Genomic DNA, 16257 nt, shown 5'->3' on the forward strand with positions numbered 1-16257 from the left:
AAAGAGAAAATAATAAATTTGTTCAGTGTAACAAACTAGTGAAGTCTAGTATCAGAAAATTAACAGACGTAGAAAATTAGGCTTTTCTTGTGTTCTTTTAAATTCACTTGTCAATAAAAGAAAAGATCTTGTACATTCAAAAGTTAGGGCACACATGCTTAAGGCTCTTGAAACACTGGACAAATATAATGCCTATCTCAGCTCCATGCATAACAGAATATTACATAGCAAGCAGACTTTACACATATATACAGCTGAATACAGAGGAAAATGCCTTAGAACTATGTACATCAGTTTCAAGATGAACATTTACATTTCTGAAGATCTATCTATTTATAAATGGCAGGAGATACATTTTTTTTTTTTCAGATACTGTTTTCAAAGGCTACCTACCAATCATTAATGCAGTCTACTTGTACTAGGGGAAATTCAAGGCTGCCTACCATGCCTCTTAAGCCCTGAGGTGTCTGGATTTGGGAGTCCTGCTGCCTTCCAAAGCCACAAGCATGAGCAGAAGTAAGGCCATCAAATCCATTTGGCTGTGGATTCAGAAACCCCAAATTACTGCGCTGTGCAGAGGGGTAGCAGAAGTGGTTGCACCCTTTGGGTTGGAGTTACTACAAAGTGTGTTCCTGCTAGGATGACATCCATGCTGTCTGATCTACCTGATGGCTGGGGATGAATCCCACCCTTGTTTCCCTTTCTAAACAAGCATATTCTAGGGCTTGGGTAAGAAAAGCTGAACTTCATCCAATTCATGTATGTGTTATATTCATCTATGCAATTAGTTGGACCTTGTTTAGCTAGAGTTCTGAGTTTATAGGGAGCAAGAACAACTTTAACAAGGACTAGGTCAACTAGGGAAGGATAAATCTTAATTATACTGCAAGAGAGTCAATATATAAAATTACTGATCTTCATTTATGAAGGGTGCACAAGCTGCTGTTGATTAGCAGTAACTCCTGGGCTGTCTGTTGTATAGCTTCACCTTTAGATCTGAAGTACATTTGTTTGAAAAATTGCTTGTGGCTTGAAGGCCAGGTACAGTTTACCTTACTTACAAGTAGTCCCTTTCAAAATGATAGTGCTGCATCAATGAATAAGACTAACAATTTATCATGAAACTGCAAACCTTTTGGGGTAGCATCTTCATTCCCTTTTTACTGTTATAAAGAGCTATGTACACCTATGACAAAGTCAGGTCAGAGTTTTCCTTTAAATTCTTACTCAGTTAATTTCTGACAACTTTATAGACATCCTGAATAACATACAGACTTAACAGTTTTTCATATGTTACACGTAATGTCAGCTGAAACGAATGAGACTTGTGTGTGTGCTGTGGACAGTTTGAATAACCTGCAGCTAGTAATATATTTGGTGACTTTTGTATAAGTGTAATTTGTTTAGGAATTCTTCAATCCAACTTATTTGTTGAGAAATGTAATATTTTAACTCTTTGTTAGAAGGTGCTGAATAGAGGTGTCTTGAATTTACCAAAAAATTTTCCTTGAAATAATTTTCATGACATTTCATTAACATTCATATTCAGAAGACATAAGCACATTATGAAACTTGCATAAAAGTTTGCGTATTTGATTTCTGTTGTATGCTCTGGGGAATCTCTTGAGATTCCTACTTTTCTACACTGTTAAAAATCTGTGAGATTCTCATTCATGTAGCAAAAAGCAGAGCTTACTCTCAAAAAGCTGCTTTTGTGTTACTTTTTGTCAGTAAATAGTGCACTGAACAATGTTGAAGAAATATGCTGGTTATTGATGCTTGTCACTCAATATATATTGCTTATGCAAGACAATGGAGAGATCCACTCATACTAATGAAAACATTGCCTTGCTATGAAATTAAAAGTTGAAAGACATTAATACTTTTCTCATGTATGTTTTCTCAGGTAATTTTCCATACATCTCCCCTGTCTTATTTCATCTACAGATTCTACTTTATTTTAAAATGGTATTTCATCTTTTAGAGTTCCTTTAGGCAGCAGAAAGATATGGGGTATCTTCTGAAATAATTTAAAGGAATACCACTTGGTCAATAAATATATACTTCAGTGTGTGGATTTTTTTCTAAGGTTTATGAGACTTTGATGTTCTTACCTGTCTAAATTCTGCTATTATACCATCAGTAAGCTGCTTGGGAATTGCATACATTGTACTATAAAATATACATGTCAGTACAGGTGTATAAGGTCAGTGCAAATGTATACTGCTCAGTTTATTAACAAACTTCTAAATACATATGGGTGTAGGGTGTTAAAAGCGTATGAAAGTATGTTTGTAAGTCTTCATTTCTAGGGTCTGAGTCTTATCTGAGAGGCTGGGGCATGAACTGTTAAGCAGCTTGTAACAGTTTATTACTGTCCTTTTACATACAGATGCAGGAGCTGATATGTGTGATAGAGGATAATATACAAAATCTGAGATTTGACTCTAGATCCTTTCAGTTGGTGTAATGTCCTGATGAAAAGAGCCTGAAGTCTGTAAACCAGTAGTCAAAACAAGAATGAAAAATCAGTCATTAAAAATCCTCTCACAGTATCCCACAGTTTAACCTGTAAATCAGCAGACCACTTTGTCAAAAAATAACCAGACTAAACCAAAATTTCTTTTTTAAAAAAGAAGTATTTACATCTGTAAAAATCTTAGCATCTAAGATGTTTCTTGCTGGACATGTCATTCCAAATTCTGTGCATTTCTTCTGGTGTTATCTGGTGCACTGTGATTACCCTGCGGTACCTGCACAAGCTGTAGGCCATTTTCCAGTGATTGAAGCCACTGTTTTGGAAAGGGTGAATGCCCAGCTTCCGAAGACAGAGTCCGACGTACACATCTTCAAGGTGAAGAAGTCTGGTATGAAGGGAGGTTTTGTAAATCAGTTCTGCTACATCAGCTGAAAAAATGTAGCCTGTACCTGAACAGAAGGGTGGGTAATTGCTGTCGGGATACAAATCTCTCGGCATGTACCACTTACTGCGAACATCTCTTATAGGCCCTCCATTTATAACGTATCCAGTGAAGTACCTTCTCCTTGGCTTGGTGTTAGGTTTGAGCAGCTTATAAATAAGATTATCCATATTTACAAAAATATCACTGTCTGTCTTCATAACGTACTTTGCTTTTGAACAAAACGTTGCTACCCACCTCATCCCCATCAGTGTTTTCAGAGTGAGGTTATGATAAGAGTCAATAAAATCCTCCACAATAATGTCATGAAAAATCTGGCTTTCTTGCTCTACCATTTGATTTAACACTGAATCTGTGTTTTTTCCAAGAAGAAACAGTGTGGCAATTTTGATTCCTTTAAAGTTGTTTTCATCTCCCCACGTTTCTCGAATGGCTTGCCTTGCATCAAACTCTTTGTGAGTTGTGCTGATAAGAATGACCAAGAAAGGGATGCTCTTCTCACATTTGTTGGGTTCATTGATAAGAAACTCAAAGGAATGTGGATTTATAGGTCGAGTTCTTATGTTGCCAAAGGAAACATTTTTTTTGGCTATGGTTACGCTACTGAGTTGTCTGTGGCCAGTGTAGGAAGAAGTAGGGCGAGTTATACTTAAGTACCAGAGAGCACTTGCCCAGCAAACTACTGTCAAGACGTATAGGCATGAGACCTTTGAAGCCATTGTTCCTCTAGCTCCTCTATTCATCCATGCAATGAATAAATAGCCTTCGTATCAGGACTGGACCTATGTCCCAGGAAGGCAGCATATTATTAATGAAACTTGAAAGTTCGACATAGGACAGTAACTCCGTAATCATTCATGGATCTCAAATAGGAGCTATTAACCGTGGTGATACTCAGCTTTTCTTCTTTTACTAGCAGCAGCTTCCATTTCTTGGAATTTTCTGTTATTTCTGAAAAATATGAAGAAAAATTTTCCATTGCTAGATCATAAAAGCCAATGGCAAGAAAAATGAGTTTAAATATGATTGGACATTAATAAGCTAAATATCTTAATGCACTTCTCGGATATCCTATTTTTAATCTCATGAGGTACCACAATGCGAGATAGTGCAACTAGAATATAGCAGTACAACACAAAGTCATGCTTTTATGATTGATAATTTCTCATAGATTATAAAAGAAGTTTAGCGTGCATGGTATGTTGGCTATTTAGGTAATTTTAAAAGTATATGAAATAATTTTCTAGTTCCTAGCATTTTCTTGCTTGCTAGCATTTTTTTCTGGACAATCTTTCAAAATATGCCATGGAACACATAAAAATTATTTAAAAAATGAAAAATCATGTACTTTAATTTAGGATTAATAGCATTAGTCACAAATATACATATGGATGCCTACAAATTTCATTTGGTCTAAATGTTAATGTCAGTTCTGCTAACAAGGAGCATAGTTTGGTGTGCTTGGTAAAGAATTGAACTTGGTAAAGATGCAGGAGAGAGAGAGAGAGAACGTATGTTGTCTTACCCATGTAAAGATCAGGGCCAGAGTGGACTTCATAAAAGTCTAGAAATAAATGAATGTATTTCAGTTATTCTTGATGGCTTCCTTCTCCTCTCCCCCAAAACCAGTCTTTACGTTTCATAAGCAAGCATCATTGGTATACCACATAAGACGAATCGTGATGGCAGCATATTAACAGTATCATTTCACTGGCCAGCATGCAGAGCACTTGCATACCTGCCTGGGGTTCTTGCATCCCTGCTGCTGCACCAGCCTTGCCTCCAGCACTAAGGAGCTTTGAAGCTTCCTTGGATCTGGGGAGTATGCCAGCCCTGAAGATTCCTTTGCTCTTAGCATGTTTCCTGGGAACCATTTCTGTTTATCATTGTTTCATGGAAATGAGACAAGCTGCATTAAGCCTGCTGTACCAGCACTGACTCCTCCAAGGCACACCAGTCACTGGAGGGTGCCTGTAGGCTCCACATTCCTTGGTTTTGCCATTGCATTGTTTCAGTGCTAAAGGATAGTAGACGCACGCAACAGATGAGCTTTACACAATAGTCTTTTAAATACTTAGTAATTACCTTGGACAGAACAAAATATATATGGATTCAGCTGAAAAGGAGAAGACCTGTCTTAGGAATGTCCTTTCTGTTTCCATACCGCTTCGACATGTTGCTTGGATTACTTCAAAATGCCTCTTAAGGAGCCTGTCACTCCCCTGTGTTGGGTATGTATGATCTCTTCTTCCCTTCTCCAAAACTGAGTGAGAGGGTGGCTCTGTGGCAGGGTCTCCTGCCAGGTGACCTAGGATTTGTGCAGAGGCCTTCTTTATGTAGGCTATCAGTTACAGTGCTGTTATTCTCTACCATTTCACACTGAGATGTGAAAACAGAAGAGACACCATCTGAATGTTTACTTGATATGGACAGACTATATTCTTCTTACAGATTTATAGGTAGTACTGTCCTGCTAGCCTTCATTATGCACACTTTTAATTATTTAATGACCAGAACCTACATATCCCTTTCTCCTTCAATGAAATAGGATAATGTGAATCTGTGGCCTGTTACACAGCTTCCTCAGTTTCTTTTCCCTAATACTGAGGAAGTTTAATGAGGTAGAGGTTGAATATGATGTCCTTCACTATTTGTCACAAGACTTGGGGTTTCTGATCCACTCCCACGAGGTAGTAGCAGTATATTTAAGTGAAGCCTTTAATTGCCCCATAGGGCTGCAAAATACAGTGATCTTGGCACATACACCCTTCTAAATAAATACAGTTGTGATAAATATATACACAAATGCCTACTGTAATGTCTGGATAGGAGGTCTGTCCTTCTGTATCAACCCACTGGGGTCACTGAGACACAGTTGTGAGAAAGGCAGAACACTTCCCTGATCTGGTAGGTTGGTTTTCTTTCTGGCTTAGTTGTGAATCTCTGATAACTGCCTCCAGCAGAAACCCCAGCAGGAAAAAGAGTAAACGTGAAATGCCATAATGTATCAAAAACATACAATTGTAAGGTCTAGAAGACTGTGTTAAGAAAGAAATACAGAAGTGGATCAGAGATACAGAGTGAGGGCTACTTGGGTCACTGTATTTAATGGACTCCAGCATTAAGACTCACAAATACCTCTAATATTCTGCATGTGATGAATTATTTTAGGAAGCTATATTGCATTCTCTAATCATGTCTCTTATACATAATTTCTTTAATAAAGGCATGTGCATTAGTTACCATCAATACTGAACAAATAGCTGAGAAGAAAATTGTAACCAGTGCTTCTTACAAACCACAAAATTACAGAAAACATCTCTTCAGTTCAGCAATGTCTCTGTACAGCAGTAATTGGCTGTGATGTCCAATCTTGTGTACTCTGAAAGGATTAGAGGCCACAAAACTCTTAGACTATTTTGAAGAAAGATTCCAAGCTACTGTAGAGAATTTTTTGCTCAGTTATGAAATCTACAGGTAACTGTCCAAGAAGAATATTTCTTATATTGACCCTTGAATTTTCTCTTGAAACAAGTTTGTCTTTTTTTCTGTGGTAATTTTGGAGTGCAGGTGAAGTAGTTAAGAGGGAACTAGCTATAATTTTCCTGATGAGTGAAGTTTTAGATTTAATTATTTTTCAGGAAGATTGAGGTGAAAAACAATAAGACAGCTTTCTGCTTTCCTGTGATGGGTCTCTCAGCTATTCCTACTCAGCTGTGAGGTTAAGATGTGACGATTAAAGTTCACCTTCCTGCTTTACTAGATCTTTTTTCTATACATGGGCAACATTTGGAAGAAAATAGCACAAACAAAATTGGCAAATAGTGCAAACGTAACAAAATTTGCTGAGCAGTTTTGGTCTGCTGTTTTAGCTGAGATTATTGGCACCTTCAGGGATAATCTCTCTCTTTGTAGGTTCCCAGAGGGGGTTAGATAAGTAGCTATGTCAGGTGGTTTGGGGGTTGTTTTTTGGCCATAGGGCAAATGCTCCTACAAATTATTTCTGGTAGCACTCACTGCTCCTGCATAGAAATTCCAATAATGTTTAGCTTGCACAAGCAAGAAAATAGATCGATTAGGCGGAAAGACATGAACTAAGCAGTAAAATACCTGTTTTGTGGTGACTTACCAGTCAAGAATTTAAGAGGTTGCCAAATTCTGATATTTAAGATTATACTAATTCATCAAAGACCTAAACAAGTGCCTAACTTGGGCTATCCTGGAATTACTCCTGTGTTGATGGTTGCAAAATTATTCAGAGTGTAAAGTCTGTGACAGCAAACCTTTTCCTTGTCATGTGTTGTGACCTGAAATTAAATACTGTAGCCATGCACTATGTAGGACTTTTATATCAAGGATGTGAATTACAAGGAATGAAATCAGAGTGTAAAAATCAATGTGCATGGATTAGTGTGTTAAAACATTTTTGGTAGTTACTCACTTGGAAAAGAGGACGAATAAAGTCTATGAACTAAGGCCACTACTTTCATCTAAGTAACAACTGAAAGTACTTCAATGTCAACATGCTATTGTGGATCCTTTAGCAGTTTGCTCAGAAGCTCTTCAGAACATTTTTAACCTACTCAATACTATGTATGACAAAAGCTGCCTTAAATATTAAAATGGGTAGCAAATTCACTAATACATTGTATTTCTAGTCCATGATACTGGATTCAGTATATTTTGTAGTTTTGCCATGATGGTCTTGAATTTGGTGTTGAAATTTGAAGACCCTCTAGCAGCTGGATATGGGTTGTCACAGGGAGAACAGAAAGCTTTTTATCAGCTTTGTCTTTTGTCAGTTGGGACTGGGTGCATCATGTTTGGGGATATTGGCACAGGCAAAGGAAAGTGTCACCTCCTTTCCTTTGTTCTCTGGGGTGAAAGCAAGCTTTTATCAGGGCATCAGCAATGTTAAGCTCTTGGATCCTTGTTTAAAAAATGTTTTAATTCAGTCTGTCTCTTTCCCAACCTGGCTGTCATACTATAAGTAATAAAAGGCTTAAACTTTGCTAGAGTAGATGATCGCAAAAAGCAAATGTTTAGCATCACGCTTCCATGTTGTGCATCAAAGTCATGCAGTTAATTGTACTATTCACAGCTTGTGCTGTGTGAGCCAGAGAAGCCACCCTGTTGGAGTACAGAAAGCAGCACTGTGTAACTTCTGTGAGTAATTAACCTGATGGAGACTGTATTTGCAGCAAACTTTTTACAAGCTGAGTGCACATCAAGAATAATCCTCCCGATAATGAGCACATTTCAGAATCTTGCTAACTGTTCATGGGCAATTTTAAAGCAGACGTCAAATGAGTTCAGCAACAGTTACTCACCAACTGCAGTATTTTGCCAATATTTTGGAACACTGCTGTCTCTGCTGAAATGTTGATATTTCTCTTTCAAGAAAGCCTATCTTAAGTGCAGTTGCATTAATGTAATTAGATCATGGTGGACGCATATGATAGAAACCACAGCTATTGAAGCGTGACCACAGTTGTAACCCATACCATGACGCTATCTACTCCTGAGGCATAATGTAGGTGCTGAGTGGAGGCAGTCAGGATGCTAAGCCCTGGGGATGACCCTGCGTGAGAAACTGAGGGAGGCTGCAGCAGCTTACCCTGACACCCAGGAGCCTGTTAGGCAGAGCCCAACTGAGTCAAATTAACGCTGTGCATCTCTGCCAAAATGTACCTATTCCTTTCCCTGAATAAAAGAGGGAATGCAGCTGCTAAATTATTTACTCAATGTGGCAAACTCTTCCCATTTTCCCCAAAGAGAGATTTTTGTGAGAGTTTTGTATGATCATGGCTTTCATCTGTATACAGACCAAGACACTGAAATGTCTTCCACTTTTATGAAGTCCTTAATTTACCAAAGGAAAAGTCTGTGTTTATTACTGAATCTTGTTGAGAAGAAAATTATCCTGAACATTAAGAACACATCTACAAAGAAATCTGTGGATGCTGTTATGTTCTTGGCTGTATGTTTTCATAGTAATTTCTTGAGGAAATTCTGGACAGATGGCAGAGGTGATTTAACAGGAGATTGCAAACTCCTCTCTGGCAACTTCATTTGAAGGTTTCTTAAATATTCTAAATACTTCTGCTGTGCCTGGGTGTAATGGGCCTGAAACCAAATCAATGCTGCAAAGGAAGACCTTACTCTCTAGGATATATGTGGAGAGGGACTGTAACAGATGTGGGAGCCACACTCTTGGGTTGAGGGGAGAGAAGTACAAGCATTCATTTCAGGTCTGTGTTTTTTAGAAATATCAGTTCCGCTCTGAGGCATCCCAGGTGCCCTATGTTAAAAGAGGCCCGTTTCCCATGCCTGCCTTCGAAGGCAACAAGGACAAATATTTTCTGAAAATCAGGCTGTGTTTTAAGATATGCCATTTGTGCATAGAGAATCATTCATTGTTCACAGAAGTACTGATGGTGGGCTTTACCCTAGGCAGTAACTGACTGTGAAAGCAAGTATTTGAATGAGTGATTCTTTCAAGCTAACAGTTGTATTTTCATGAATGCTGGTTTGCAGATGGTTTATGCTGTATTTCATCGCTGAATTGAACAATAGATCTCTGGAAATAAATTTGGGACTTATAAATTATTTTTCAATATTTGCTGCCTGCTCTTAATGTGAACAAAAGCTAACAATGACTATGCATTAGGGAATTTTATGAAAAGCTTCTGAGTCTTACATAGGGAAAATGTAGGTTTTAAAACTTCCAGTAAATGTGCCCATGCTTCTGAAACTTCTTTAGCCTTTAATGAGCTACTGCAGAGTCTAAGAGTTAAAAGTAAGCTCAACATCTGCAAGTGTAGAAAAGAAAGCAAATCTGCATATGAGGGACTTTTTTTTGTATATTCTACCTTATATTTTTTCAATGAATACATCTCTATATAACCAGGATTTTCTGTTCTTCTTCAAGTGTCAAGTCACGCTGCATAAACCAGTTACACTTTATTTTCATTGCTTTTTTTCTCATGCTTCAAAATGAATTATTGCAAGTTAAAAAGTAAAGTTTCCACCATGACTAAGCTGCAAAGTACAATTTTCAATTGCAGAAGATAAAAAAAAGTAAGAAATATCTAGGAATAATCTGATCAATGCAAATGTCAGATTTACCGTGGCTGATGGGAGTGGGCTAACTCACTGTTTAGGAAATGTGAGCTTGGCATGAAAGACCATTCATTGGCTGGCAAGGTATGAAGGTGGGATCTCAGTGTTGGTTTGAGCAGCTTTTCTCTCTGGCTTGGTTTGTACATCAGGAGCTTTGTAGCTATAAATTTGCCTCCAAGTTTTGCAGCTCAGGAAGTATTTTCTATGCAGAAAAGATTTCCCTGCTTTCTCTGAACAGAGACCTCAGAGCTGCTAGGTTGGCCACACACTGCTCAGGCAGGTTTTTTCTTACACACAGAGCACTCCTCAGGGAGTTGGGTGATAACAGTTGGCCTTAGTATGACTGAGGAGTAGCTGCCTTCTACCGTGGTTACCAAGAGCCTGGTCTGCACTAGATGTGGCTACATGGGGCAGCTTTATCTGCATTTTCTTCCTGGAAAAGCTGACTGAATAAAACTGGCTCTGGAGATCCCCCTCTGCTGGTGGTGGAGGGCAAAGTGGTGATAGGTCGAGACTCAAGCTTGTCCAAACTGGCTGCTGCACCAGTCTGGGTTTGGGTATTTCATAAAGGCAAAGTATTCACAGTTGGTTTGAAAGCCAGAAAAAGAAAGTACAATTTCATAAAATCTGGCATTCCTGGGAAATTGAAATGTTTATTTTATGTATTTTTTTTAAAAATCCCATTTGGCATCTCGCAGCATTACATTTTCAGCAGCCCTCTTAATGTTTTGGTCATTTGTTTGAAAACAAGGCTCTTGGTCAAAGTGTGTGAAACTTAGTCCTTCTCCAAAGTCTCCAATAGTGGTATCACTCAGCTGACTCCATGTGGAAGGAGATGACAGACCAGGCTCTAAGGACTGTCTTTATGATGGATGGCTTTATAAGTATTAGCAAACTGGCTATGCTTAGTCAGGTATTAATCTAGAATGGTTAATAACTAGATTTTACTCAACTCAAAATAATATCAGAATGTGGGATGTGCCAATCAGCAGCTCTGTCTTGCTTTATTGCTGATTGCAAGTGATTTACCTGGAGCCCCTGCATGCCGCTGTTAATGGGAGTTTTGCTGCGGACTTTTGTAGCAGCCATTTTAAGCATACATGCTTTGCTCTAACTAAAGGTGAGGGAAAGGAGATGAAGAGCATAAAATGAAAGAGCAGAATCATTTTAAGCAGAAATCTTTTCCTTTTTCTTTTTTTCCTTTTAAAGTTGTCCAGGAGTTGCCAAGTGTCAGATCCATGCATTTTTTCCCATGAATGTTTTTCAGAAACAATTTTAAAATACACTTTGTGATGTCATGGTATGATAAGTCATTTGTGATTACATCAATCACATCCTGTTACAGCACTAATGCCTAAGTTGCATCACAGTATGGTTATAAACTGATGCAAATAACAGATTTCACTTTGGGTTGCCATAGACACAACCATTATTTTCTTTAGCTATTGTGCTGTGCTTTGTTGTGAAATATCACAGCAAGGATCTTTAGCTCATGTCACCTCCAAACTCATTAACAGTATTTTGCATCTAATGAAAGTATAAAGTATAAAAAAAAAGAGGCTTTGAGTTCCTAAAAAAACCCACCAAAACAAAAAAATCCCGGGGGGGGGGGAACGACGGACGACCTTTACAACTGCTTTAACAAAATCTTTATTACTCATGAAACAATTTTACCTAACTACTGGAGTCAGTTGGTTAAACTTCCTTCCAGAAATAGTGTTTGAAATCAAATATACTGCTGTTCCTGCCTTACCCTTCTTAAATTTCCCTATTTCATTACCTTTGTATTCAGAGTGATGCCTGTGAAACAGCAGTCTGGGTTATGACATCAAGAATAAATGACAGTGGCTTTGATTATATAGATGCCTACCCTAGCAGCAATGCCATTGTCAATTAATCTTTGTCACAGAAAGGAGGAGTAACAATTATTTGAAGACTGGAACACCTGAAATAACACTTCCAATGTCTGTGGTGACGCTAGCTCACTGAACTGGATAATGAATCTACTTCCCATAATTCACATGCTACCAGGGCATTGGAGGAAAAGTACAAACAATTGAAACTTTTGGATTTACTGGGAAAAGTTCTAAAATCCAGCTTGCCCATTCAGGTGTCAGTCATGATGCTTGGGAAACTTTGCCTCTAAGCTCATTAAAACTGGGGGCACTTCAGGCTGGAAACATTAATTATTGCTATGTATAAATACATTTTAAAACCTCAGAGCATAGCTGTTATTGACAGACAGTTACTAGAGGGATTGTTCCGTATCTCAGGCATAGCTGTGTGATACCTATACTTATTGTAATTGTTATATATCTTTTACTGGTGAATGATGGAGATATTTTTTTTAAGGCTGAAAAATAGCTAGAATTCAAGTTATTTTCCTATTTCTTCCACAGCAATGAGCCTATAAATTTTTGTAAATGTTAGGTGACCATGACATAGCATAGCTCCAACTTTTTGTGCTTTGGAAAAAGCATAAGATGTTGTCAGATTTCCAGCGAAATTGTTGGATGCTGTGACTATGGATACATGGGCATTTCTTTTTTCTTTTTCCTGGAAATATTCCCCATGTTGGAGACATCCCGGAGCCTGAAGGTTGCAGTTCAGGTTTTTTTTTGTGCTTGCATTACAGTAATTAATGTGAAGCTAATTTTGTGAAGCATTTGTCACCATGAGCTATTTATAAGCTAGGCTTCAGGTTTCTAATTCCCTTTGTGAAGTACTTGTGATACATTTAACACAAGCTGTTACTTTCAAAATTGCACCTATCTCTCACAGAACTGAAACATAACAAAACCTCCCAAACAAACAACTGTCTTCAACTTGGAAAATATGGCTTAGACTTCAGCCTGTGGACTTGTTCTCAAATACGTGAAAAGCATTTCCTAGACAGACATACACTTTTTCCTTTTGGCGATGGGTTAGTTGTGATTGAGATTCCCCGGTTTACAGGAACTTCTCTGGGCATGGTTTTCTGATAGCATCGCCTTAAATCTGGTAGGGACAAATACCTGCAGCTCCAAGATAGCCAGGTAGTAGCTGCCTGCAGCTGGCTGCGCCCCCTCCCCTCCAGCTGCAGCACTGAGTGCCTGGAGTACCAGCTGGGCTTTCCAACTAAGCTACTTTGCTGAGAAGGGATAGTCCTCATGGAAAAGTGGGATTAACCTCCTCTTTGCATTGAAAAAATCTGGAATGACATTTATCACCTTGTCTGTTTGTCTTAAATACATGGAGTGGTGATTTCTTGCTAACGAGCTGGTGTAATCATCTGCTGGTAAACGTGTTCACAGGCCCACCAATCTCAGCCCAGCTTAGTGCAGCTGAGGGCCAGCACTTCTGGTTGCTAGCTATATATAAGTGCCTTTACAATAAAGACGTTTCTTTTCACTTAGTCATTACTAAATGGTAGATGGGGTTTTGTTTGAACGTAAATGAAACACTGGGGACTGAACAAGAAAAATTTCAGCTGCAAAGAGGGCATTTTCTGCAGAGCTACTAACATTTGAGAGCAAGGTAGTGTCAGGCTCTTTCAGCTAGCACATATGGAGCATTTCACAGACATGACCCATAACAATTTGTCAGCATTTAGTTTTCTGAAGCTTGTGGTTGAAAGGACCATTGCACAACATTACACTTACACATTCATAGAACATACACTGAAACATATCTCTCATGGCAAGGATTTAAAAATGAGCTAACAGTCACTGGAGGTTTTTGGACGAATCAAATGAAGGAGTGCTCGTTGTAGTAAATTGGTAAATATATATACTTGTGAATCCCCAGGAGTAAATCTGTCCTCGTTCTTCTACTGTGTTTCAAAAGTGCAGTGAATTGTGTCCTCAGCTGAGACACAAGTTTGAAAAAATGTTGTTTGGGTTTGTGAATGGGTAGCTGCCTCCTTAGTTAAACTGTAAACCCATTCTGGGTTATCAGCTAAGCCCACTTAGTCCACCCTCTTTCCCAAAAGAATGTTTCTTTATTTTTCCACTTTATACCCTTTATAAAAATTGTGAACATTGTCTATGAATCTCAGTGAAAGAAACCTGGTTGTCTCTGGAGAAAGCAGCCAGTTAACAGCTTTTCCATTTATGCTCAGATCAGAGTTTAACTTGAGCCCTCTGAGAGTTGTTGTAGGCAAAAATTGAGGGAGTTTTCTCACAAACCAGTATTGATGAACAGTTTGGGTGAAGTTTTTTGGTTAATAACTCTTATCTCCCAGCTGGGCAGAGTATGGCTGATAATCTTGGGTATCTAATAAAGCTGCAGGATGAACTGCCTTCTGGTAAAGAATAAATTTGAATTCCTGCTTCAACTGACTACGTCATTAGAGATGTCCTTCATGCGTGCTTTCAAAGTTTTCTCTAGGGAGCATAAATTTCAAATCCTGAAGAACTGTGTGAGCAGTCAGGAATACTAACTGATTTCTTACATCTTTTGCCTGCGAACCTTCCTAATTAATGGTATTTGCAGTGACTGGTAACTAGGAAAAGAGCTAAGCAAGCTTCTCCCTAATGTGCAGACATGTGTGTTTGTCTTTACCTAAACATGACAGTGCCCATTTCTGTGAGCTCGTTATGCTACCAGCACATTTTGTTTTCTCTTTTTTTTCTGTTGTGACTAGGGAAGCGTAACCATTGCAATTGCAACTTCTCAGAATAATTGGAAACTCTCCAGTTGGCTTCTCCACCTGTAATTGTTTTTTTCCTAGTGGGTTGATGTAGGTGTAAATGTAGACTCATTCTCTGTATTGAAGGATGTCCCAAAACATAGGCAAAGTAGTGGTATGTCAAGGATGGCCTGAAGCATACTCCAAGTTGAAAACCAGGGAAAGCAGTCTTTCTCCTCATCCTAGCTTGACTTTTTACTGAGCCTCCACTGTGGCATGGCTAAAGCATGTGATTATAGTGCCACTCCAGATTATGCAGCGACTTGCACGCAGTGTTGAATAATCACTGCTTTCTTAGCTCTGCTTTGGTGCACTGTCCCATTAGCATCATTGACACTGAGGGTGGCTGTCTGCCTTGATTCTGATGCAGCTCAACAGATAAAATTCTCTTTTTATCACTCACTTTTCTTTGGGATGTGTCGGCTCCTGCTTGGATAAGAATATAATGCACTACTGATAGAAACCAACTTTGTGAAGCAATAAACAGTAAATATGTTCTGTCACTGTGCCCAAGGGGAATCATACAATCATACCTTAGTTATCCATGTATTCAAGGCCAACCCTTAAGGAGAAAAAGGGTACATGAATATACAGTGTAAAAATATAGATTGCTTCTCTTAGCTTTCCGTTTGTGGACCTTCAAGAATTTTATAAGCACAAGTTCAGTGAGCAGCTATATATCCCAAGGAGGGAGGTAATACAGTAATAAAATCTGCCAAGCAAGTTAAGGGTCCAAATCTTGATACATACCTCAGGGTTGTAAGAATTAAACAGAATGGTTTCACAGAGAGACATTCTTCTGGGAGATTCTTTTTCTTCTTACATAAGATCAAACCCCCCTTTTGATAACTTTCCAAACTTTGGAGGTGCTTACTCTTTGAGTAGAATCAGAGGAGAGTACTATATAAGTAACATGAACTCAGACCTTCTCTGGAGAAGGTGTTTGGCTCATAGCATGGCTGGAAACAACAGGGAACCTCCTGTGCATGTTTAAGCTCTGTGCAGGTCTCCCTCAACATCCTAAACCTTATCTTGCTTTCAGTGGTCTGCTTTCAGCACTATTTTAATCTGAGAGATCTCTTGAATGAAAGAGAGTTTGAAATCACCCTGCAATCTGTGGTTCCATTTATTTCCCAGCTATTCTGATATCAAAGGCAGGACAAAGCAAAAATGGTAAGAAACACTGTAAAGCAGCTGTCAGGCCAACTGTTGTGGGATTGCATGGGCCATGGGAGGAACTGCTTTGCTGTGTGACTGAACACTTGATGTGGAGTCCATAAGATGACACAGCAGTGTCTCCTCTGGCACATTCCATCTAGCGAGGAACAAGGTGTGCTCTGACTCACTCTCCTCAAATGGAAAAAGCCAGGAAACATGAAAGTTGATGCAAACATGAGTAATGCTTTTTCCTGCTGCTTGTGAGAAAATAATTGATTTCCTGGCACTCTCACGCAAAGCAGGGAAGAGCTGCTGTAGAGGCAGGGGGTGTCTGGCTAAACTCTGCCCGCTACACAAAAGATAACAGGCAATCCTGCTTGGGGTGCC

General features: G+C 38.8%; 1 protein-coding gene across 10 annotated transcripts in view; it reads right to left on the reverse strand.

Annotated features, from left to right (window-relative positions):
• Positions 1-2305: 2305 nt before the first annotated feature.
• Positions 2306-16257, reverse strand: part of B3GALT1 (beta-1,3-galactosyltransferase 1) — a 201703-nt gene continuing 187751 nt past the window's right edge. For 9 of the 10 annotated variants that reach the window (XM_061343389.1, XM_061343369.1, XM_061343379.1 and 6 more), the window contains 2 exons: positions 4447-4485; positions 2306-3872 (listed from right to left, as the gene is read on the reverse strand). In XM_061343389.1, coding sequence (XP_061199373.1) covers positions 2660-3664 — 1005 coding nt within the window. In that variant the 5' untranslated portion in view covers positions 3665-3872; positions 4447-4485 and the 3' untranslated portion in view covers positions 2306-2659. The remainder of the gene's footprint in view (positions 3873-4446; positions 4486-16257) is intronic. The other variant, XM_061343399.1, reaches the window with a different exon arrangement.

Source organism: Neopsephotus bourkii, unplaced genomic scaffold (genome assembly GCF_033783945.1).
Source record: "Neopsephotus bourkii isolate Nb327-2 ecotype Australia unplaced genomic scaffold, CSIRO-AGI_Nbou_v1 NB_196, whole genome shotgun sequence".
NCBI lineage: Eukaryota > Metazoa > Chordata > Aves > Psittaciformes > Psittacidae > Neopsephotus > Neopsephotus bourkii.